This window comes from Phyllostomus hastatus, unplaced genomic scaffold (genome assembly GCF_019186645.2).
Source record: "Phyllostomus hastatus isolate PE091 unplaced genomic scaffold, TTU_PhHast_1.1 phas_scaffold_385, whole genome shotgun sequence".
In the NCBI taxonomy this organism is placed as follows: domain Eukaryota; kingdom Metazoa; phylum Chordata; class Mammalia; order Chiroptera; family Phyllostomidae; genus Phyllostomus; species Phyllostomus hastatus.
Window position 1 is genome coordinate 15,150,685 of NW_025334026.1, and position 24,225 is coordinate 15,174,909.

The 24,225-nt window shown below is 54.0% G+C and overlaps 1 protein-coding gene across 3 annotated transcripts; it reads right to left on the bottom strand.

Moving 5' to 3' along the window:
• Positions 1–18,551: 18,551 nt before the first annotated feature.
• On the bottom strand, positions 18,552–21,983 carry TRIM56 (tripartite motif containing 56). 3 transcript variants are annotated; one of them, XM_045819456.1, is made up of 3 exons: positions 21,854–21,936; positions 20,903–21,162; positions 18,552–20,792 (listed from the first exon to the last, which is right to left on the bottom strand). In XM_045819456.1, the coding sequence occupies exons 2-3, from the start codon at positions 21,022–21,024 to the stop codon at positions 18,554–18,556; spliced, it is 2,361 nt and encodes a 786-aa protein (XP_045675412.1). In that variant the 5' UTR covers positions 21,025–21,162; positions 21,854–21,936; the 3' UTR covers positions 18,552–18,553. The 3 variants fall into 3 exon arrangements, with proteins under 3 accessions (XP_045675412.1, XP_045675413.1, XP_045675414.1); XM_045819457.1 differs by lacking the exon at positions 20,903–21,162 and having other exon boundaries at positions 21,854–21,983; XM_045819458.1 differs by lacking the exon at positions 20,903–21,162 and having other exon boundaries at positions 21,869–21,967.
• Between the last annotated feature and the right edge of the window lie 2,242 nt (positions 21,984–24,225).

A 24,225-nucleotide genomic window follows, 5' to 3' on the forward strand; every position in this document is an offset into this window, starting at 1 on the left:
GCCTTGGGATGGCCTGAAGAATCTTGGCCTGTCCGGGGTTCTTCCCCGCACTGGTGCCACACCTGCCTCCCCTCCTCTGCCTCCGCAGCCCCTCTCCTTCCTGGCTTCTGCAGCTGCTATCAGCCATGTCTCCTAAAACTGTCACAACACTAAAACCTGCGTCCCACCGTAGGGTAACCCTTGCGTTCCACAGTTGCTTTTTTCTCCATGTATAGCTAGAGTTCCAGGGACAGGGAAGGCTCTAAGAACCACTTAACCCAGTCCTTTGAACTTGCAGGTGAAGGCTCTGTGGCCCAGAAAGGCTGAGCAACGTGTTTGAAGTCACACAGTGATACACCACAACGGGAGAACAGCGCTCAGTGGCGCACAGACCCAGCCTGGACAGGGGTCTGACACTTAGCTGGTTACACATTGGTAGGCAAAACGTTTGTGAGCCTTAGTTTTCTGACTTGTGGATAGGTACGTACATAGGGGTTTGTAGACAGGTAGCTGATGATTTCCATCCTTCAGGCCTGTTGTGAGGAGTAAATGAAATATTGTCTGTCACTGTCCCCCATATTCTAGTCTTCCTCTAAGTGGCGGCCACTCTCGGTTTCGGCCGAGCCAGGACCGGGGAACCCGGACAGCTTGGGCTGTTACTGTTGATGCAGCCCAAGCTCCTCGTTTCTCCTTGTTTCAGGCATTCTTTTTTACTTCCCTCAGCAACTAGCGGAGCAGACTAAATGCCTGGGAAGTTGACTGGCTTACCTGGGAGAATGGCCGCCTGGCCATTTCAGACCAGATCCTCCTGCTCCCACCTGGGTGTTGATGTGCTCCCACTGGCCACCTTTGAGGGTTTTAGATCCCCAGAAGATTTTTCTCTCTCACTGTGGGGCCACTTGACACATGTCCTGGTCCCTTCAGGGTACTAGGAATTTGGGGGTGGGGGAAGCTTTTACCTGTTTTACCAACAGGTGAAAACAGAGCTGAACTTGGTTGGCTCGCCCTTCTAGTCTTGGCCCTCTTGATCCGTCCTCGGCCACCCACGTCTGCTGTCTCTTGCTGACCCATCTACAGCACCCCGAAACCCTTTAACCACTTATATGCACAGTCCCTTGTCTCACGGTCATTTCTCTACTTATCCTAAAATTTACTATGGTCGTCCTGTTTATGTTCATTCCCGAGGCGGAGGTAAGGGGGCAGTATCTGCTTGAGGGGCCTCTCAGAAGGTCAGAGTTCGATGAGCACCAGAGACCCACATGGCCTCACAGCCCCCACCTCACCCCAGGAGGAATGAGCCTCCTCTCTGGGGGGAAAGAGACAGAGGGAACACATGGGGCTGCATATGGCCACAAGGGGAAGTCTGGGGCCAAGATGGGTGGAATGTGCGATTTCTGGGGCAGATATGACCACAGAGCCCAGTGGTGTCAGTGAGGATGAGACAATGGAGGCCTCAGGGCTCCCCCGGTGCCTCCAGTCACATTCTGTCTCTTGCTCCACTTCTCTGTACCTATGTATCTGCTGCTCACTCTGATTCACTTCTTTCTTTTTTACCAGAACTTGTTCCTCATTCTCTGCATTCCTGGATCTCCCTCTGTAACTTTTCTGGACACCCTGTTTTATTTTATCCTGGCTGTTGTGGGAATCTTGGCTTCCTTCCCTAAAATGGTCAAACGTGTATTCACAATCAATGTCCAATGGCGTGATTCACCATTGAATACAGACTTCTCCCTTTCTTGAATCTATACGCTTACTGAGAAAGAAGATTACATACATCCAATACTAGATTAAAACGTAAAGCTGTCTGTATGCTACGCTGTAAGACTTAGGTTGTCAAGGTGGAGGGAAGGCTGCCGGGAGGAAGAGGGACTGATGACGGATCAGGAGGTGAGGCGGGGTGGACAATGTGTGTGTGTGCGGAGGGGAGGTGAGTGAGGTACAGAGTCCAGGAGAGGAAGGGAAGAAAACGCTCCCACCCCGGCTCCACCAGTCTCCACCTCTAGGGAGCACCCCTTCTGCTTGAGGCATCCCTTCTGCATCTTGCTCTCTCTGTGGGCTTTTTTGTCACAGTTCTCCGCTCTCTCTGCATCCTCCTCCCATCTCCTCGAAATATTCTAGTCTCAGTGCTGGCTCTGGATACAACCCGTGTACTGAGCTGGGCAGAAGCCCAGACAGACGATGACCTCGGGTCAGTGGGGAATGTGTGGGTGGCGGAGGTCCCCGGGATGAAGCACCCTGGTCATACAGCTCAGATGGAATTTGCCACTGGAGAGCCAGGGAAGTCCCTGACTGTTCCTTCTCTCTTACTTCCTCACTGGATGGAAGCAGACCCATTCTGCATATCTCTTCATCTGAGTCACCCTGAGCTACCAGCTGGCTTGGCTAGCAGTAACACAGTTGGGCTGCTGGTTTGCTTGAGTCAAGCGGGTCCCAGAACACTCCCCATTCCCCCCCTCCACGGTTATGGGCTGTAAGGACTGGGAAGAGTGAGTGTAAGGTGTGAAGGAAAGGAAACCGGAAGACCTTAGCCTGGTCAGGGAGGTCACGGGGACTGCTGCCTTCCCTGCATCCTCCAGCACCACTATTCCTAGAGCAGCATGTTTGGACCTCTTCTGGGCTGGGTTTGGTGTGACTTTCAGAGACGTGAAGCGTGGGCATGTCCTGTCTTCAAGGAATTTACAGTCTTGAGCAGACCCTCTACCCCCAGGCCGGCTGGGGGCCACATGAAGGAACTTTCCCAACTATTCTCACTCTTGCCTTCTCATTTCCTGTTTCTGGGCCCACTACTTTCTGTGGAGCACCCAGATCCTCCTTGCCACCGCCCTCCACCCCTTACGTCTTCACTGCTGCCTCCTCCTGACCTTACAGAGCCACCATGATTAGGAAAGGCAGCCCAAGGAGACCCATCACCACAGAAGGTTGCCCTCCCCTTCCTGCTAAGCACTCAATCAGACCTGCTCTCTGAGCCAGATGGGTTTGCCCTCAGCACGGGATTCTCTGATGCTCAGCCCTGGGAGCAGACTGTCCTGGCTCTGGTTTCCAGGGCGACGGTGAACAAATCATTTTACCTTCCTACAGCCTCAGTCTCCTCGGACAGACACCACGGGTCTGAAGAGGTTTTTCTGAGGAAAGAGGCAGATGTGGCCCGAGGACTAGGAGGAAACCCTGGGAGACTCCCCTTATACCCCTGAGCCTCCGTTTTTCTCTTCCGCAAAGCGAGGAGAAGGATGCCACGTCCGTAACAGGGTTAGGATTTGAAGGATGGCATGAATGAAATGATTGTTTCATTCATTAGCTGTGTGTTTCCACCGAGGGGAAGTGGCCAGCAAGTTTCAGTTAACTCTAACAATTGTGGGGTTTCTTTTTCTTCTTGCATATCCTCTCTTGAGCCCCTTGGTTTCCTGAGGGTAGGGACAGAGGCTCCGGTGCTAGAGAAGGGTGAACTAATCAGGTCCTCAGGTAAGGAATGCCAGACAAGCATCCGGTGGGGCTAACGGGGCCCCCACTGGGGCCTGCACCAAGGGCTCTGACCCAGGTCGGGTGTGGGCAGAGGAGGCCAGGTCCTGCGGATGCCTGACAAAAGCGTCATTACGGTGTTAAAACTTGGATCTAAAGCAGATGCTCGAGGCTGGCAATGCCTGCTGCTCCTCCTATTCCCACGACCCACCATTATAACACATCTTCCTCTAACTGGGGTGGAGGGGCTTGCTGTGCACCCACGTCTGTGTCAGGAACTAACAGGACTGTATGAGTAAAGGCTGATGCAGGCCGAACGAGTGTTATTCACATCACAGTTCTGCCTTGGGGGGCAAATGAGGGAGGGGGCGGGGCTGTGGGGGTGAGGGGAGCTGAGGTGGTGGATGTGAGGCAGTTCAGACCTGACAGAGGGCTCCAGGGCTGGCCGGGCAGGCTGACCTGGGTGCATCTAACATCCCAGGACTCAGACCTGGGCTCTTTCCTGGAGCTGGTGTGTAGGCCAGGGTCTCAGACAGGGGAGGGAGGCATGAAGCACCCCCCTCCACACTGGCCTCTTCTCCCCACCTTGCACAGCCCTACAGGAAGTGCTGTGGGCAGGGGAATGGGCACAGACTGGGCAGTCCTGTCCCCTACCCCCTGCCCTGTGGCTACATTGGAGATTGGCCTCAACCTTGGTCTGTCTGCCTGTGCTCCTTCCCTTCCTTAGTGCCAGGAGCGTCTTGCGCCAAACATAGGGAGAAACCGAGTGGGGAGTATGAAGTCCAAGGTTGTAGGGCATGTCCCCATCCGAGTGGAACCTCCTCACGTGTCCACCCTGGGCGGGCTCCCCAGGGCTCACACTGCCCCACTGTATACGCTGCAGGCCCCACAAGGAGAGGCCCCGAGACTCTGACCAAGGAGGAACATTAGCTTCCCGCTTCCTGCTCCCACCCTTTGCTGCCCTCAGCCCTGTCTCTCCACGAACCAGTCGAGGTCCTGGCTGGTAGCCAGCACTGTCTGGACAGGAGGAAACCGGTATATGAGGAATGGCGGGGGGAAGCAGCAGCGGGAGTAACACAGAACACTGAGTTCTCAGGAGCAGAAATTCCACCGGAAAGAAAACAATGCGCAGCGGACGGAGTCACCGTCCAGGGAGTGAGGGGGCAAGGAAAACAGGGTTTTCCTGCCCTAAGCAGATAAACAACCTTGGCCTGGGGAAGGCCTGCCATGAACTGTCTTCCAGGTACGGAGACTGCAGTGGCAAGCTGGGGGTCTGGGTCACACCTGGAACAACTGGAAGAAAGGGTTCCCTGCACCCTTTCTGGACTTCTAAGGTAGAGGAGCTCCTAGGAAGGAGAAACCGAGTGCTCTGCCTAGGTCAGGGGAATCACAGGGGAGCTAAGGGCAGAAGTGAAGGAGCACCTGGCAAAGAAACCTGGCTGTGCTGGGGCCAGGACAGCCACGGCCCCAGTGGCCAGCTGGCTGCTGGAAACCGAGTAAGACAGCTCTAGGTTCCAGCGCAGGGTTTGCAGAGGCTGGAGCCTGCGGGAGCTCCATTAAGGATGAGGGAGATCAGGCCAAGTCAGAGTGGAGGCCTGCCCAGGGCTTCCCACTGTGTGTGGTGCCAGAAGGGAAGCTCCTTCCTCCTTCAGGGACCAGGAGAAGTCTGCATCTGGGAGGGACAGAAAGAAACGCCCCTCCAGGGCTGCAGTGTCCCACGATCTCCTTCAGCCTCCCGCCCGGGGAAGGCTGGTGGAGAGAGACGCCGAGCATCTGAAAACTTGTGCGAAGCAGACTGGATGTGTGGTCGCCCCTGTTAATTTAACTTATTGAGGTGGTTTATGATCTGCAAATTCATTGATTTCTAAGGTGTTGTGGTCTGCATGCTTTTTCTTTAGAGTTTTAGGTAAAGCTCCCTTTCCCAGACTATAGCCATAACGACGGCTAATGTGCAGAGCAGCTGCCATGTGCCAGGCCCTGAGATAATCCACTCATGACCTTAGCTTATTCCCCTATGGCTCAGAGACATCGAGTGGCACTGTCCCCATACTGTGGATGAGGAAACTGACACACAGATGAGTTGGGTCTCTTGCTCAGGGTCACTCAGCTAAGGAGAGGAGCTGGCCCAGTGACCCCCACTCTTAACCAGCCTCTGCTGTTTTTCAGTGTCTCAGCTGTCCCCTTGTGTCCCCCATGCCTGTCCCCCAAGCCCTCCAACCCAGGAGAGGCCCAGGTCCCTCCCTCATTGTGTGTCCCCTGCCCCCCTTCCCATCTTGACTCCTTTCAGAACTCTTCCGACCAAAGTGTCGTCCCCTCCCTTCCCCCAGATCTGCCGCTAAGCAAGGAATGGATTCCAACTCAGGCCTTAATGATCTACTGTTTTAAACCTCGCAAGTTATGCTCACTTTAGAATTGCCACATTCTGTGGCTTGGTCCTGTGGTTCTCAACCCAAGTGCACACTAGGCTCACCCAGTAGCTTTTGTAAAGTCCTGAGACACAGGCCCACCTTTGAGGATGTGGACCTTGAATCAGAATTCTGGGCTACTGGTTTGGTTTTGCTGTCACCAGCTCTTCAAGCGCCTCCAGGGCTGAGATCACCTGAGCAAGCAATGAGGACTTTCAGGCATCTACTGCCCTGGGGTGGCTGTTGGAGGCAGGGGCTGTCTTATCACACTAGGAGGAGGCTTCCTGGAGGCTTTGAGCCTGGGTCGCCTGCTGACAGGAAGCTGCAGCCTGCAGAGGTGGGAAGGGAGGAGGACTCGCCTTGCTGTGCTTTGACCCATTTGCTCAGTGAGCAGTTCTTTGCCCTTTTCAGGTCTGTGGGACGGTTTTCTGCTAACCTTGGATGTCAGGCTTGGCTCTGAGATGGGTGGAGAAGGCAGGGGAGGAACTGTGCTCACCTTCTGGGCTGGAGGAGCCAGAACATACCTCGAATGCCTCCAAAGAGCTTCAGGCAGAGGGCGCAGGAATGCTCCCTCTGGGAGCCGACCTGTGACAGGGACCTGGAAGAATGAAGGTCACTATGACAGTTATCACCTGCAAGCATTCCTGGAGAGGTGCTTTCCTCAGGCTTTCTGCCCCTGGGACATGGGAAGGTGCTGGGCTGGAGACAATGGCTCCAGCCCTGTGGGGACTGAGCCAGACTCTGTTTCAGAGAAAGAGAAAGGTTTATAATGATAAAGTGTTCCAGGAAGGGTTGTGCCTAATGCCTCGTGAGTGACACATGAGATCAGACGTCCAACCAAGGGACTCTGAGCCCTGGGGCAAGTGGGGAAAAGTCCAGGGATGTGACTTTTGAAATGGGGCAGGAGGGTGTGGGGTGTGGGGTAAAGGAGACGTGTCAGCCTGGAGAAGCAGCCCTCTAGGGAGAACTCATATGGGGAGATGGGCCTGGAAACGCAGACACCATGGAGCAGGCCTGGGGGTTTGCTCTGTGTGTGGGAACCTGGTGGAGCCTCCCCACTCACCGCCCGGACCTGCTCTCTTAGTCAGTCCCTGTGCCGGCTGCTCCTGCCCCTGCAGCTCTGGGGTGGTGATGAGGCCCCCGTTATTCACAGCCTGGATAGACACCTGGCTCCCTCGGGTCCACTCCCTCTTTCCTAGGGTGCAACCTGGCCTGCCAGCTCACCACCCTGCCGGCCGGCTTCAGACCCACACAGCCTCCTTAGTGCCAGGGTCTGTGGGAGCTCAGGGACTCAGCCGCCACAGGCCTCTCCCTCCTGAGTCTTGAGCTCCACACTGGCCGGCTCTCTCAAGGGACTGGGTGGTCTCTGGAAGTGGAGGGGCAGTGGTCTTATTTCTAAGGTCCAGCTCCTGCAGAAGGGAGAGAATGAGCTCCTGCTTTAGACTAGCGTTCATGCTTTGGCTGCGTCAAGTGTTTGGTTCCTGAACTAAAGTCCCAGAATGGCCTGGCTGGGTTTGTTGGACTGTGTGCAGCCTGCAAACCAAACGGTTGCCAGTTCGATTCCCAGTCAGGGCACATGCCCAGGTTGCGAGCCGGGTCCCCTGTGGGGGGCATGAGAGGGGCAACCACACATTGATGTTTCTCTCCCTCTCTTCTCTCTCCCTTCCCCTCTGTCTAAAAAATAAATAAATAAAATCTTTAAAAAATTTGTTTCAAAAAAAAACCTCCCAAAATGAGCTCAGGGGGACTTTGTCCTCAAGTCTTTACTCTTTCAGAGACTGGCATGGCAAACTCCATTTTGTTCTTGTTTGCCAGTGGTGGTAAGCTTACTCGGGGACATGGGGGCGGAGTGGGAGGCTGCGGCTGAGCCCCGATGGAAAGCCCCTGACTCGGGAACTCCCTATTGTCAGATTAGAGCGTACAGAGGTGAGGGGAAGAGGTTGTGTTGTGTCTAGCACACTTGGCTGGTTTCCGGGCTGAATCAGGCACACTGTCAGCCCAGCAGGTGGAAGAGGAGGGCTGTCCCTCTGGGTGTGGGCGGAGGTTCCCTGCCCTCCCTCCCTCCCTCTCTGAAAGGGCTTTCCTGCTTGGCAGACTGTTAGCTCTGCAGCTGGACAGGAGTGTGTGTTTGGGTGTTTGGGGAAGGAGGCAGGAACAATGCCCCGGGCTCCTTGAGTCTCTCCACAAGCCCAGTGAACCGGGACGGCGTTCATACAGGTTGCGATCTGCACCTGCCACATCTGTGCCCCCTTCCTCTGTACGGTTTGAGTTCAGTTTTTCCCTGTCTCTGACCCCTGGAATTGCTACTTCCCCTGCTTTTCTTATGCAAATCAGCTGTCTGCAGAGCCTCCCTGGGCGGCTTAGATTCCACACCCCCTCCAAAACCTCCCTAGACTCCTCCAAAAGCCTCTCCAGACTCCTCCAGACCCTCCTAAGCTGTCTCTCCTTTGAAAGTGAACACTCCCACAATCAGACCCACACACATTTTGTTTTCCTTATGGGGTTCTATACTCTTCAGGGGTAGGAGCAGTTTGGGTCAACACTTTCCTTCTATCTGTTAATACTGCCCCACGTCCTCTGTAAAAATTACCTAGGAGACTGACTGTCTGTGAACATCCCGAATCTAATTAAGGAGACCTGGGTGAAACCTCTGAGGACAGAGAAGATTGCAATTGCATTTTGGCAAAATAACTGCATTGTCTATTCCTCCTCTTTGTAAGGGGAGACCCAGGGATACCCTACTTGGTGCTGTGTGGAGAGTTGGTGCCCTGTCCTGCAAACATCAGGGGACAGCCAGGCCGCAGGTGTGATCTCTGAGGGGGCACGGATGCCTCAGGCTGTTGTCATCCCGCCACTTGACCATCCAAGGTCCTGGCCTTGCTCTGATTCCATGCTTCATCATTCCAGTCTGAGGTCCCCAGGAGAGCTGTGTCCCAGTGCCTGGAGACTGTAGCTCTGTAAGTGACTAAGCTGGCATCCTGGTTGCCATTGTTTGTCCAGTTCATGTTAGTGAGTCCTGAGATTGGTTTGTTTGTAGTGTGCACACAGTCCAGAATCAGGTGCTGGGTTGTGACAAAGCGACACACTACAGCCACCGCATCTGGGTGCCCAGACACCTTCCCCAGCTGGCCACATCTTTCCTCAACCTTTTTACACTTTCTGTTTGCAATGGTCGCTCAAAAGCAGGGCCATAAATATTTGCTGTGTGGTAGACTGATTGATTGGTGCGCAGGGTGGAAGAAGACAGCCTAGCCCATGCGTTTGGACTACAAAGGGCGTGGGGAGAAGGCCTGTGGTCCCAGGGCCAAGGAGAGGAGTAAATGAATGGGTGTTGACTGAACACCCCATGGGCCAGGCACAGGAGACTACATTTGTATTCTTTATCTCATCTGTTCATCCCAGAGGCCCTGTGATGTTCTTACTGCACCCATTTCACGAATGAAGAATGGAGGTTCCGCAAGGTTCAGTAATCTATGCAGATGTCACCTGGTGAGTGAGTGGTAGGGCTCGAATCCAATGCAGGTCTTCTCGCCCCGAATCCCCATCCAGAGGGTCCGGGAGAACACCCAGGAGGGAAGGCGTATACACCTTCTGTGATGGAAGAGGGGCTTCTGGGAGGAGAGGTAGACAGGGCATGGAGGCCCTCCTGGAGGCATCTGCTCCTTGCCCAAACCCAGCATTTGCCCTTCAGGAACAAACTTGGCAGCTGGTCCTTTGCTGAGGATTAAATGGTAGGAAATGAGCTTAGGGAAATTCCAGTCTTGATTCTTTGATGAGGTGAAGTCTGGCATGACGCCTGCCTGGGAACACCCCGACAGCATGTCCCCTACCCCCACACGCTTACAGATCATGGAGATGTTCCTCCTTCTCCCACCTAAACACTAGCACAGGGCCCCAGCCCCAGCCGTAGGCAGAAAGCCCATGAGTGACACGTGGCACTGCTCTTCCAACATCTGGACACGGTCTCCCTGACAGACCCCAGTCCAGCTACCACCTCCCCCAACCACCCACTTGTGGCTGTCACTCAGGCACTTCAGTTCCACTCCCTTCCTCTCTCGCTGCCTCCCTGCACTCGTGGTTGCAGACAATATGGTGCATGTCCTTTGCATGAATGTGAGTCGGCCTCCAGTCTGTGAGGCCTTCTTCCTGCTCCTGATGTTCTTTGGTCTCCATTCTTTGTGCCAGGAATTACCCAGGAGCAAGTGGCTGGATAGAGGTCAACGCCAGCTGTTGCTGGCCTGGGGCCACCTCTTCACTGCTCTTCGGCAAGGCACTCTATGTGAGGCCTCCCGGGGAAGCCATACGCCACATTGTTTTTGTTGGTGAATACTTGTCTTTATATCCCTTCCTTACCAACATCCCATATGACCTCATTCCACTCCCTAAAAGATATCTCTGCCTCAAAGTGCAGCTTCTTTTCAGCTGGAAAAACTTTTCCTGGCAGAAGAACCATGGAGGCCCGGGGGCAGAGAAGGCAACTGGGGAGACTTGCCTGGCTCTCTGCTCTGGCCCTGCAGATCCAGCCCGGGGAGGAAGCAGCATCTCGGAGCCCTGGTGCCTCGGGGTGGGCAGGGCCTCCCCACGTTCCAGCTCAGCTCCAGGCATCAGGAAACCCATGGAAAAGTGATGGGGGGAGCTCAGCTACCACCCCCCACCCCGCCCCGGCTGGGGCCTGGCAGCCTCTCAAGCGGTCTGTGGGGTGGCAGAGAGGGAGGTGTTAGGGAGTGGGCTGCAGGAACAGCCCAGCCCCATCCGGCGCTGCAGGGCTCAGGCAGGGAGGGCCAGGCCCAGGTTTCCGAAGCTTTCCCACCAGGACATGTCTTTCCGGCTGAGGAGGAGCAGTGCTTGGGGGCAGACACAGCTTCTGGGGGTGTAATGGGGCCATATGGGAAGTTGGTGGGGAGAGAAATAACGAAAACCATCAATCAGCAAAGACGAGGTGGGGTTTGGTTTCGCTGGCTGGCCTCAAGGGCAGCTCTGGCCAGGGAGTGGTGAAGAGCTGGCCCCAGGCCAGCAATGGTTGGCACTGGCCTCTGCCTAGCCACTTGCCCAGCTCCTGGTGATCTTGTTCGTGTTACATAATCTCTCTAACCTCACCTTCCTTACTTTTAATCCAGGGATGAGAGCAGTATCTGCCTCTTAGAACTGCCGAGGGCACTATATAAGATACTACATGCAAAATGCAATGAGAGTAGAGGGGGCCTGGCTTCGAGTAAATGTCCGATAGATACCATTCATTCATTCATTCATTCACTCACTCACTCGGCATCTACCGGATCTCAGGCACCATTCTAAGGGCATAGGATATATTGGTGCACAGAACAGGCCAAGTGTCCTGTCCTTCTGGGGCTTGCATTCCACCCAGGGTATAAACTGGGGGAGGAGATAAACAACAAACAAGACGCAGGATAAATAATCAACTGAAATAGTGTGTTAGAAGGTTAGAGTGCTATAGATAAAGGAAAAAGTACAGCAGAGTGAGATTACTTCCTTTCCCCCCCTAGAATTTGGGTAACTTCACTCTTATTCATGTCTCCTTTCCAAGGAAAAGGATGAACCTCTTTTGCCTCAGGCCGCGCCCCATGACAGAGTTGCCGTCCGCTCCCGGTGTTGTATCTGACACGAATGATGGTGACTGGGTTTTAGTACAGATTCACTCATTTTTTCCTTCAGCCAGCAGATTATTTATGGAACACCTGATTGCGGAATGCTCATCATGAATCATTAAGTTCTTGTCCTGAGGGGTCTTGCAGGTGAGGAAAGAGCTGCGTCTGAATAATCTAAGTGAGAACGTGATCAGACTTCGGAGAAGGCAGGCAGGCGCAGGCGCGGGTGGAGAGAAGCGCACAGCGTGAGTGCTACACGGGGTGTGCCCACCCACGGCGCCGGCCCCTCCCTGGACTCCGGACTGTTCCACCGCAGTTTGCTTTGGCTGTTTCCTTCTGGTAAATTGGTGGACTGTCCCTAAGTTAGTGTTAAAGGGAAGGGAAATGCGCATTGTTATTTTGTCAGGTGGGACAGATAGCAAACCAAGGCAGGGAGGAGGCGGGAGGCACGTCTCCCCCACTAACTCGGCAGTCCTGAGCCTGGGCCGGCCATACTGCCAGGTGTTCCAACAGCACAGGAAACACCACGCTGACCCCTTAACTAGGCCTGTTCTCTTTCATGAGAATGAATCACCAATAAACCCTGCTTGCATGCTAATAGACTCACTGAGCTGTAATTCTTTACTGCATTGGTGAAAAGAACTGAATTTCTGGGAATTTCTCCTGTAACAATTTCTGAGGGGGAAGAGTTATTTTCTTTTTTAAAAAATATTTTATTTATTTATTTTTAGAGAGAGGGGGAGGGAGGAAGAAAGATAGGGAGGGAAACATCAATGTGTGGTTGCCTCTTGTGTGCCCCCTACTGGGGACCTGGCCTACAACCCAGGCATGTGCCCTGACTGGGAATCAAACCAGCGAGCTTCTGGTTTGCAGGCCAGCACTCAATCCCCTGAGCCCCACCAGCCAGGGTGGAAGAGATATTTTCTAGGTTGGCCTTTGAAGAAAATGAAGACCCGGGGTCCCCATCTCACCCTACCCACTCAGGAGCAAGAAGGGATGCTGTGACCATCTGTGCAGTCATGTGCCCAGCCTGTGACATGTGTCTGCCTCCCCACCCCTGTAGTGTGGCCTCTGCTGCTCTTATTTAAAGGCTGGCCTGATCCTGGCAAAGCAGTGAAGGGGAAAGAGGCTTATATTGTCTGTAGCCATGGCATCTTGCTGCAACCCCAAGGCTGTGGGGAAAGGAGGTGGCCCTAATGCTCCTGGAGCTCTGCTTTCTTGAATACAAAGGAGGAGAGTCCCAAGTCTGAGGCAGGGTGGCTTGGCCACATGGCTAGGAAACCGAGGCCGTGTGTGTGTCTGACCACAGAAGCAGACGTGCCGCCTTGGGGCTTGGAACTGGGAACAGGCTGTTCTCCCCACAGTCACCGCTCACATGGACTGCGGTGGTGTCTCCTGCACCTGGCCCCCTCAGCTGCTGAGTCATGCTCCCTGGGGTTCGCAGAGGCGCAGCTCCAAAGCCGGGCTGAGTCATTAGATGATGAACTGTGGAATTCTCATTCTGGCTGTCACCACAGCAGCAGTGGGCCCTGGTCCCCACCCGTGGCCCCCCACCAAGCCTCTCAAAACATTCTCTCCTCACTTGTCATTCCTTCTTCATGTTGGAGGGCCTGACAGTGAGCACGTGACAGCAGTGGGATGCGTAGGGGTATCTCTGAGCTCCCCTTCTCGTGCTGGATTCAGGACATGTAATAGGCACAGGGGTCTGGTCTGTTAGCTCCGGAAAGAACTTCAGATCTCATTTTGTTTGGCTCTCTTGTGACAAACAAGGAAACAGACACAGGCTCAGGATTTAGAGCTAGTTAGAAGGGCAGCTTTGGAGTCAGAATCTAAAGCTACCTACCATGAGCAAGCCTCCCCAGGCTTCCGTGTCCTTGTCTGTCAAGTAATGTTAATGTCCCTACTTTGTAGGGGTTCAGGCTGCCGGAAGTCATGGGTGAAAAGCACAGGGAGGTGAGTGCTTAATAGCTGCTCTTTGATCCGTAGGATGTGGAGCCAGAGGCTGTGTGATTCAAAAATAAGGACCTGAGGTCTTTCCTCCTCCTGCTCAGGACACTCGGAGGGGAGAGGCAGGAACTCCTGGAGGGGTTTTGGGGACAGATCGGAAGGGGTGGGTTGGGCCAGTAGGCAGATACTCCTATAGCCAGATACCTCCCAGCCCTGCAGGGGCCACTGTGAGCTTGAAAATGTGGCATGACAGAAGGTGTTCACAGATACCCATTTGGTTCCCCCCAAAACAGAAAACAAGCAGAGACCAGTGGTGGGCACAGCCACCCTGACCTGGGCCCCCCCGACCCAGGACGGGGTCCTGCTGGCCCAGAGCGCCTGCTGGCTCCCACCAAGGGTTAGCCGGGAGGTACACTTCTCTGCCCAGAGGGCCCCTCTGTCTCCCACAGGCAGGAGTGGCCCGGGACAAGGGTGGAACCACAGATGGTGACTGTGCCTGTCGCCCTGCTCCCGCAGGGTCCCCCGACTACTCTGTGTCGACACCGCTGGAGCTACCACAGGGGTGGCCATGTTTTCCTTTGCCCACCTGGGCCTGGGTGCTGGCAGTGCCCCACACCCATCAACCATCCGAGACAAGGCTCCAATTTTTCAAAAGAATTTATTAAGAAACAGAAGAAAGATACAAAGTACACAATCGAAGGAATAAGAGTTTACAACAGATTTTTCAGCCCACTGCAACTAAGAGAAATTTATTGGGCTGACACCATGGATACCAAGACCCCAATTCCATTTTCAACCCTGTCTCTCTTGGCTCCTGAGCCAAGCAGTTCTAACTTTCTCCTGAAACAAGTCAGGCTGTCTTCTAAAACCTCCCCACACCTACTTCCTGTTTGCCTCTACACACAGGCCCTTCTCTATTTGGTCCCAAAGATTCCTCACCTAAAGCTTCAAGGGAGGTCCACACCAGCCCTGCTGCAAAAGGCATCCTCTAACCAAAGGCATCTGTGGTCCCTCAAAAATAATTTTTTGCTCTTGTCCTGATCCATTTAATTAAACTATATTCACAAACCAGATGGTTCTACTACCTCTGGTCAAGTTACCAATCTTTCTAAGCCTGCATCGGAACTGGGTCTTTCTCTTGCTAGGGACGTTTTCTTGAGTGCTCTCTGGCAGCTCCCCGCCCCAGCATTCTCCCCAAAACAGAACTCCGTGCTCCGACCAGTCTCCCACTTAATTTATGGGATAACTCGAGTTCCCAGCTGACTCACCAGGAGAGACGGCCAGGCACCCAACTTTGAACCCTACCCAGTCCAGGTCACCAACCTCATCAATTTCCCTGGAAGATTTTGGACTTCCCCCTTGGACTTCTGCCCCTATGAAATCTTACGTCTGTAGATTTATTATATGGCATAGCTTTATAGACATAGTGATAATAAGACTACAGTAAAAGGACAGCTATTCCCTCCCGAATTATATTTTCTCTAAATTATCAAGAGATTTGGCCACTCTCACCATTTTGAACTTCTCAAAGTCAAAGGTTATCAGTCCTTCATTTGTAAAGTCTGATTCTCAGCTGGCTTTTAGGAATAGCATTGCATCTTGGCAAGCTGGCCATTGGTCCCTTCTCCTCCAACAGTCACTGTTGTCATAGTATATGGCATCTTCAAATAACAGCTGGAATGTAAAATAACCTTCTCCAAAGGAGAAGCAGAGAACAGCTCTACCCAGATGTTCCGGAGCTTTCACCTCGCAGTAGTGCACATGATGCCCCATTCAAGCTCACACTGACAGAACAGTATTAAGTTAGGACATGTCGGTTGAAATTTTTTCCAACCAATACCTAGGATTTGAGCTTTATGGCATATGAAATACAATATCCTTTTCTCTACTCCTCACCCAGGCCTCACAACAACCCTGTGAGCTGGGCATGGTGGATATCATTATCCCCATTTTACTAATGTAGAAACTGAGGTTCAGAGAGGTCAGGGAGCGAGACCAAGAGAATGCTGAGTGGAAGAGCCAGCACTCAACCCAGTTCTCTGCTTCCTCATCCACTTTTTTAAGTGCAAAGACTGTGAAAGAGGTTTTCTGCTCCCCTTCTCCCTACCTGAATGAATGGCATTCTCCTTTCACCAGTACGTGCACAATCTAGAAAGTTCCAAACAGGAAAGGGAATAATTGATCAAGTTAATTGTCATGGTCCAATGCAGGGTGGGGGTGGGGTGGCACGAATCTCATAATGTTCCTGACTTCTCAAGATCTGTAGTTTAACCAAGAACTCTTGTACCAGTGAGACTTCCTTCTTGCAGTCAGGTGACATTTCCTTTCTAAAGGTCGGAATTCCTGCTTTGCCCCTGGGAGAGGCACTGGCTGGAGCCATTTCACCAGCCAGGCCCGCGGCATACAGTTCCTGTACAGCTCTGCAGAGCCGCTCTGTCAGCCCAAAGGTATGTGGTCCCTCGGGCCTCTCCACATACGTAATAAGCAGGACAGCCCAATCTCATCTCTTTTCTGACTGGGAGCTGAGCCACCCCCTGGGAAGCACATGGTGGACGGTGTCCACAGTGCCCCCCCTGCTGAAGATTTCCCATAAGCCAAGGTTTTGGACAACTTGGTTGGATGGGGTTACAGCATTTAAGGTGGCAAATCTTTGGAGTCTTACCACCGTCCCATCCCTTTTCAGATACTCATTCCACACACGTTTAACCAAGCACCAGCTATGAGCCACCGTTTTGTTAAACCTGCAGACAAGGATGCAAAGACACACCCTCCCCACCAGAGCCACTCATCCTACACGAGTTGGTCCTTTAGAACCACTGCCTGGTTTCCAGTTGGTCTGAGTTAGTTGGCGAACTCAACTAGACCTTCCTCTGCCTTCCAAACACGACGACACGATCCCCTCACCTGGGGGGGCCGCCTGCCCTCTGTCAACCTTCCCAGGGGGAGTTCCTTGCTCAGTCACCAGCTAGACCCCTGCAAATCCAGTCCCTAGCTGCTCTTAAATATCATTTATAGAGTTGTGTTTTTTAAGTAAATAGTCAAGCATACATGTTACTTAATGGACAACAATAACTAAGTAAAAATGTGCATATATGAATAACAGCATGAAATAACACAGAAAGGACCCAATCTCCCAAATCACTATTTACATGTTTTGAACCTATTTCCACTCACTAATGAATCAGACACACTTTCACCTTATTGCTACCGTCATGTGATCATGATCCAAACTCTCTTCTTTGTTTCGCTTATGATTGCATCATGTAACATATTCTTGTAAATAGTTTTCATAGTTATCATGCATGGAGGCAGTAGCTCATCTTCCTAACCGACCACAATCTACTTAGCTGTCCCCCCATGGCTGAGTGGTTTCCAGTCAAGGCTCTGATTTACAGGGTGGCCACAAATGTCTCTGAGCAAAGACTTATTTTTCTGAATTACTTTCCCAGAATGTATTCCCCAAAGTGAGATAACTGAGTATAGTCTTTTTTTTTATACTCCTGCCGAGTATTCCCAAATTTCTCTCCAGGAAGCAATGTTTTATAGTGCCAGGAGTCTATTTCTCCACGACATATTTTAAAAATGTATTTTCGACACATGAAAGTGGCTGACTTGTTAAAATCTTTTCGCTTAGTCGCCCCAGCCCGTGAGCACCTCCTCCCGGTGAACAGCCTGTCCGGGCCCCTGACCAAGTGCGGAATCTTCATCGCCGCACCATCTGTGGAGGCCCTGCTCTCACTCAGGTCAATTCTACATACGTGGCTTTCTCATCTTATTGGGTTTTTTAATATTCATTATTCCTTGCTGTGTATACATTTCAAATTTTTATATAAATGAATCTGCCCACTTGACATTTCCCCTATCGCTTCCATAAACTAGCAATAACCTCCCCAGAAAAAGGACTTTCTTTTCCCCACCCCTAATGCCCTGCGATTTCTACTTGGCCTTGCCCAGAATTACTCTGGTTCTCACGAACACCCCATTGTCCACAATCCCCACGTTTCGACTCCCTTAGGTCTTCTCTCGACAGCCCCGGCTAAACACGTCCGCCTCGGCTCCACCACCGCAACGGCCTGTGCAAAGGACCAGGGTGGCGACTCACCTCCAGCTAGGTCCTTCCCTCCGGTTTCTACTCCTTCCCCTTCCCAGCCCCACTACCAACTTCTTAGGTTTACCAGCTGTTCTGTCTCCCAATCCCTTACTGGCCTCCAGGGTGAGGCTGTTTTCCCCAGCAGCAGTGGCCTACCGAAGGACACATGCCTTCACCCCTTACTTCAGCCAAATGAGAGCCAAAATTGCTCCAAAGTAACTCTGTTGGAAAACTAAGAGGAAACTAAAAATAGACTCCAGGATGGATGTACAGATATCAATACAGAAAGGACTTTACAGCCTACACAGGTCTGGGCTTGGAGGTGGCGGGGCTCCAGGGGGTGCCCCTTCTCTCACGCTCAGAACCCTGTGCGTTAGACTCTGGCCCTGCCAGAGACCCTGAGACCTTGGCCTCAGCTGGCATCTGTACTTGGTCCCCCACCCCATACTGCACTGGGGGTGCCATTGTCAGAGAAGCCTGAACACTTCCTGGCCACGGCTGGTAGAAGATGCCACTAACTGACTTTTCGAGATCCCAGGCCTCTTCTGACCTGGCATGTGTCCCTGTTGCAACCTGAGGAAAGCCAGCTCTCAGCTCCCCCGGAAGGCATGTGCCCGGCATACCCTGAGCCCTTCTGGGCTCGGGGGACTCCGGCCCACCCACCTGCTCAAGACTCTTGCCGGGCTCCTCCACCAGGAATGGTTTTGAAGAATGCAAATTAGGACCAGCTTACAAATCTCAGACTTAAACTCTAAGGACAGTAGCAGAAGGGCTGGCACCAATGGTGGGAGCAGTTACCCACCAAAAAGCAAGAGGTGCGGTCAACTCCCAGCACCCTGCCAGCCATCCTCCTTTGCCTGTGAGGGCTATGGTCATGCCACAACCCTCGGTCCCTATCTCTGCCCACCCAAAAAGGGGCTGGCAGTGTGGCATGTCACACTGAAAGGTTGCCAACACCTGCCCTCGGGGAAAATGCCCTAGTCTACCACACCGCATGGCAACCCTGCCCCCCTCCTCCTGCCCCAGTCCCTCCCCAGTCCCACCCAGTCCCACCCCAGTCTCCCAGCCCTTTAACTGTCAGGAGAACGGACCCGGAAGATGTGGATGGTCCCGTTACTGAGGGATACGACCAGGTACCTGCCGTCCACCATGGTGGTCACCCGGGGCTTTTCCAGGCCGTGATAGGCTGTCAGGAAGTCACCTAGTAGTGACCCCTTTGGGTCCAGGATCACCACCTTGTTGACCTCTCGCAAGGTCAAAAAAATGTAGCCCTTCTTATCCACAGACACAGAGCCCGGCTGGCAGCCGTGCAAGCCTGGTCCTCCATACTCCCCAATGACCTGGCCCAGCCCATCACAGACCACCACGCTATTCTGCTGCCAATCCGACCCCACAAAATTGCCCTGGGGGCTGGTGGTCAGGAACACCAGTGCCCGAAGGCCCCGGTTGGCTTTGCCCCCGGGGATAAAGCGGGTGGCCAGGCTGCCTTCCATGTTATACACCTCCACATGACCTGACACGCTGACAGCCACCCGGTCCCCGCTCGGCATTGCAGCCACAGCGTGGCTGGCCTGGGAGAGGCTCAGAGCTCGGCGCCACTGCACCTCCCCGTCAGGGCTGATGAGGTAGAGCCGAGCCCCGGCAGAGAAGGCCACCGCACCCTGCAAGGCCGCCACGCTGCACGGGGAGCAGCCCTCGGGGACAGGCACGGCACCTTTGTAGTCACCATTAAGGGAGAAGCGCTTCAGAGCCCTGTTCTGCTCATCTGCCACCAGGATCTCCCGGGGGCCAAAGGGACAGAGCCCAGTGATCCGAGGAGACCGCTTGTCACCAGGCATCCGCGTGGGAAAGCTGCAGGAAAAGATGGGCTTGGGGAGGAGGCCCGAGTCCTCCAGGTTTGGTCCAGGTGCTGGGCTGGGCTCCCGGGAAATTGACTTGAGCCTGCCTTTGAACTTCCTCTTCTTGTTGGATCTGCCACCAGTCTGGGCTCCCCCATCTTCTTGGGGCATCTGGGATCTGCCCTCTTTCGGGGTCTGGGCTCTCTCCACATTTGGGGTCTGGCTTCCATCTTTCTGTGGCACTGGGGTTCTGTCCTCCTTTGGGGCCTGGGCTCCATCCTCTCTGTGGTTCCGGGTTTCCTCGCCTTCCTGGCTTCTAGCTCCATCTTTTCCACTGTCCTTTTGGGGCTGCTGCTTCTCAAAGGAGAGCCATAGCAGGTGGCAGTTCTTATCCTGGAGCCCAGGATGAAGCTCCAGCTGGGGCAGCAGACAGGGGGATGGTCCAGGCATCCAGGGAAACCCCTGCAGCTGCTGGAGCCTCTGGGCAATTGCCCCCTCCAGAGACAGAATCTCGGCCTCACGGCCCAGGCTGAGCACCCGACGGGCAAAGGCAGCTGCCGCCCTGGCCACCTGCTCCCGGCTCTCCAGCTCCCCCAGCCTCTCTCGAGCAGCCTCCTCTGCAGCTTCCATGTGGGCCCGTAGCTGCCCCTGCACCTCCTTCTTCTGGGCCAGGAGGGCTCGGAGAACCCTCTCAGCCGCCTCTTCCACTTGTGACCCCACCCTGGCCACCTGCTCCCGCAGACAGGCTAAGGCTTCCTTTTCCGCCATCCGGGCGGCCTCTAGCTCAGCCATGTTCTTGTCCACACCTGCCAGTAGCTCCTCAAGGCCCGGTCTCCGGGCACGCACAGCTTCAGCCAGGGGCAGGCAGGGGTGGTCCAAGTGGGGGTCCAGGCGACACTCACGGCACAGTAGCTGGGAACAGGGCTGGCACAGGAATCGCAGGGCCTCCCCCGGGTGCTGGGGACACTGGGCTGCCTGGCGCTCCCGGGCCTCCTCGTCATACAGCCCTGCCCTGTAGCCCACCAGGTCCACCACTCGGTGGGTGTGCGTCTGCCGGGTGCAGCGGTGCCCGTCGGCACAGGCCTGGCACAAGTCATCAGCACAGTCTAGGCACCGGGCTGTGGCTGGACCCCCGGCACTGGCACCCCCCATCAGGGGGCACAGGGCACAGGCCGGCTTCCCTGCACGCAGGTCTCCACCGGCCCGAGCCGTCACTAAATCCAGGAGCCCGTTGACAAAGAAGTTGGTCTTGAAGGCAGCCACGCCTGCTGGCGGCACGGGTACCTTCTCGCGGCACTCGGGGCATCGAAGGTGGCCGCTGTCAGCCAGCTGGGCTAGGCAGTCCTGGCAGTAGGTATGCAGGCAGGGCAAGGTTTTGGGCACCCGCAGCTGCTCCAGGCAGATTTTACAGGCCAGGAAGTCACTGCTCAGGGCCTCCAGGAGAGAAGGCGAGGATCCCTGGGACACCATGCTGCAAGTGAAGGGGCAGGGTTAGAGGGCAGAGGGCACCGCCACAGGGCCTCCAGCCTGCCCTCCTGCCTATCCCTCTATGCTCAAGCCCTACCAGGTCTGGAGAATCACCTGAATGGCCAGAAATTTTCTTCTGGTCTTGTGGGTCCTCTGGCCACTTGCTCTCGAGCGAGGGAGCTGCCCTCTTCCTTGCATACATTCAGCAAATGTGGAAAAGTCGGTGCCGCTTGCATATGTCAAGAGATGTAAGAAATGACAAGACCAGAAGCCTGGCCACAGAGAGCTGATAGTGTAATGACTGGTGCCCTGATTGACAGGCCGTGTGGCAGGTGAGGCCTGAGCCCCTGTGTGCACAGGTCCTGGGGATCCTGCTGGGGTGGGGGGACACAGCAGAAGGTCCAGGCGGGCAGAGTTTTCTTGATATCTGGCATTCGGGGCAGTATAATTGGTCCCAATTTCCCTGTCCCACACAGCTGTCTTCTTCTAGAGCCTGGGAGCTGCATCATGGGTAGTGGGGACCCTACTTGCTGCCTGACTTTCTGAAATGGGTGCTGGAGCAGGCAGCAGAAAGGCTGAGAAGAAGGGGCTGTCCTGCCCTCTCCTTCCAGCCGATGGATCTTGGGGTCACTGTAGCCTTTGCCTCATCTCCTAGAGTCCTCTTCTTTCAGTCTTTCCTGCTGCAAGAGGCCCTCTGCTCTCCTAGGAACCTCTGAGGAGGCGGAGTTGTGTGGGGTTCATCTGTGAGTCCTCCCAGCTCCCAGCACAGCAGCTGTGAAATACTTGACAGCCAGACTTGGGGAATTTCCCCAAAACTTAAGAAAGTGGGAGCTGGGAGGAGAGTTCAGAGAGTGGGAGGGGGTCTTTCCCAAGGTAGCCTCACACTGTTGGCCCTGTGGGGTGAAGTGGGGGTGCTCCCGCCGGGTCTCCCCTCTCCTCTTGACTTCCGGGTCCCTCTCTCCCCCTCCCCCCTCCCTTCCTCTTCCTCCCGTGCTCTCTCTCCCCTCCCCCCATTCCCTCCAGTTCAGCTCTTCCTCTAGCTGCCCTTTCCTTCTGTCTCCTTACCTGGCCTGAGCTGACCTTGGGCTGCAGAACCAGGAGTAGGGGGCTGAGGTCGGGAAACGGCTGTTGCTGGGTGCCTGGAAGAGAAACAAAACTGAAACTAATTGTACTTGTGCAACTTCCGTCCCAGCCCCGGGACACTGACTTGCACAGCCTCAGGCCCCGCCTTCTTCCCCTCCCCGCCTGCACCTCTTCCTGGGGGCGGGCGGGGCGGCGGGGGGGTGGGGGGCGCCCGCATCAGGGCTCGGGCCCCCTCCGGGAGCCTGCAGGGTCTGCCTGTCAGGGTCTGCCTGCCTAGCCTCAGGACTTGCTCAGCCAACTAAGCATGTTTGTCGCAAATTCAGGGAACTGCCTAAGGACGAGTCCTCCGAGGAAAAAAATTAGGGCTCCTGTGTGATTCAGACCCCAGTCCTCGGGCCAGCTTTCCACTGCTGCAGCTTTTCTGCAAATCCAGTGCTAGGTGAGGGCCCTGGTGCTATAACCTTCTGCTGGGCTATGGGAGAGGTTGTAAGAACCATGTAAGGGGCCTCCATCTGAGGGGGCAAGCAAAGGCTCCCTGGAGGAGGTGGCACTTGAGATGAGTCTGAAGAGTGAACAAGGGTTTGGGGTCGCTGGAGAACAATAGAGGGGAGAATGTTCTGGGCAGGAGCAGCAAGTATGTGGACGCAGAATGAAATACAACTCTCCCGGCTGGCTCTAACTAACTAGGACAGTTTGTGGGAAGGGGACCTGTGAGTGGTGGCAGATGAGACTGTAGAAGCAGGCAGTGTGGCCATATCACAAAGGGCCTTATGAGCTACATGAAGGTGTTTTCATCCAACACGCCAAAAGAAATCACCGAAGGTTATTTTCACCAACATCTTATGAAAATGTTGAAGCACAAAGAAGTTGAAAGAATTGCGGTGAACACTCGTATACCCCCACCACTTCGATTCTGCAGTGAATGCTTTACTGTAGCTGATTCATTATAAACCTATACGTGTATGCACCCCTTTATACACGATCACAGGATTTCAGCAGGAAATCCAGCTGAGGGCTCACTGTGGCAGCAGTCAGAGAATAAGGGGAGCCTGACGAGAGGATCCAGGTGAAAAGCGTGTCTGTGGGGGGCGGAGTCTGAGCTGACCCGGTGAAACAGGGACAGAGAGGAGGGTGGAGGAGTGGCTGTTGGAGGCAAGAGAAGCCGTGGCACTTGTCATCAGCCCTGGGAGGGTGGTGAAAGAAGGAGGGCAGCATATCCCTTAGGTGTTTCGGGTCAGGAGGGGAGGCTAGGCTGGCGACACCTAAGCTGGTGGCTCTTCCATACTTTTCAAGTGCGTATCTGTGGTTTTGATGAGGTCACTCAACAGTGTCCAAAATGAGAAGAACAGGACTGAGATGGCACTACGTGGAACACAGACATTTAAGGGCAAAGGGGAAGGGGCTGGAAGGAATCCAAGAAGTAGTTACCAGAGGGGTAGGTGGAAATCCAAGAGAAAAGTCACAGGAGTCACAGCTAGAGAATGCTGAGCTTCCAGACAAAGGAAGTGACCAGTGCTGTGGAATGCTGCAGACTAGATGGTCAGCCAAGATGAGGACAGAAAAATGTATTGGTGTACGTGTGCCCCTAAGCGTATGCATATACCTGCTTGTGCATATGGCCTCTGTGTGTGCTTGTTGTGAACATTCAAGGATTTGTTGAATGCCTACCGTGGCCACGTGGTGTGCCATGCACTGCGGAATATACAAGACAAACAAGATATGTTCTCTGCCCACAAGGAGTTTACAGTCTAATGGGGGAGGTGAAATATGTACATGGTGAGACAGTAAGACAAATACGATATTAAGGTGTCAAAATAATCGCCACAATGGCTTCCTTGTATTGAGAATTTAGCATGAGCTTGACCTGGGGCATTATAAACATAACCTGATTTAACCCTCACAGTAACCTGGTGAGGTAAGTATTGTTATTGCCTTCATTTTACAGGTGAGGAAACTGAGTTAGAGAGAGAAAAAGTGATTCACATGAGGTCATATAAAGTGCCATGACAAAACAGAAAAGGGAGAGTTTGATTTCTCCTGGAATGGTGGTGGTGGTGTGGAAGTCAGGAAGGCTTCCTGAAAGAGGAGACATTACAGTGGCTGTCCTACCCTGCTCCCTTTAATGTTGAACAGTTGCTGAAAGTGTCTGCAGTGTGGGGCCGGACCCCATAATGAGTTTCTCTACCCTGAGAAAAGGCTCCTAAACCAAGTGATATCTCCACTGCAGCCAATAGATAAGCACTGCTGTGGAGACAAGGGCAGGGGAGGAGGAACCGGGGGCAGGGTGGAGACAGCTGCTGGATGTAGGGGCACCTCAAAGATGACTCTTGGGGAAGTTGGTTGGTCTGATAGGA

Coding starts and splice junctions, on each gene's coding strand:
- TRIM56 (XM_045819456.1), bottom strand. CDS start 21,024: ATGCAAGCGGCACCGACTTTTCCACATTTGCTGAATGTATGCAAGGAA. Junction 20,793..20,902: donor GAAAATTTCTGGCCATTCAG/GTGATTCTCCAG, acceptor CTTCACTTGCAG/CATGGTGTCCCAGGGATCCT.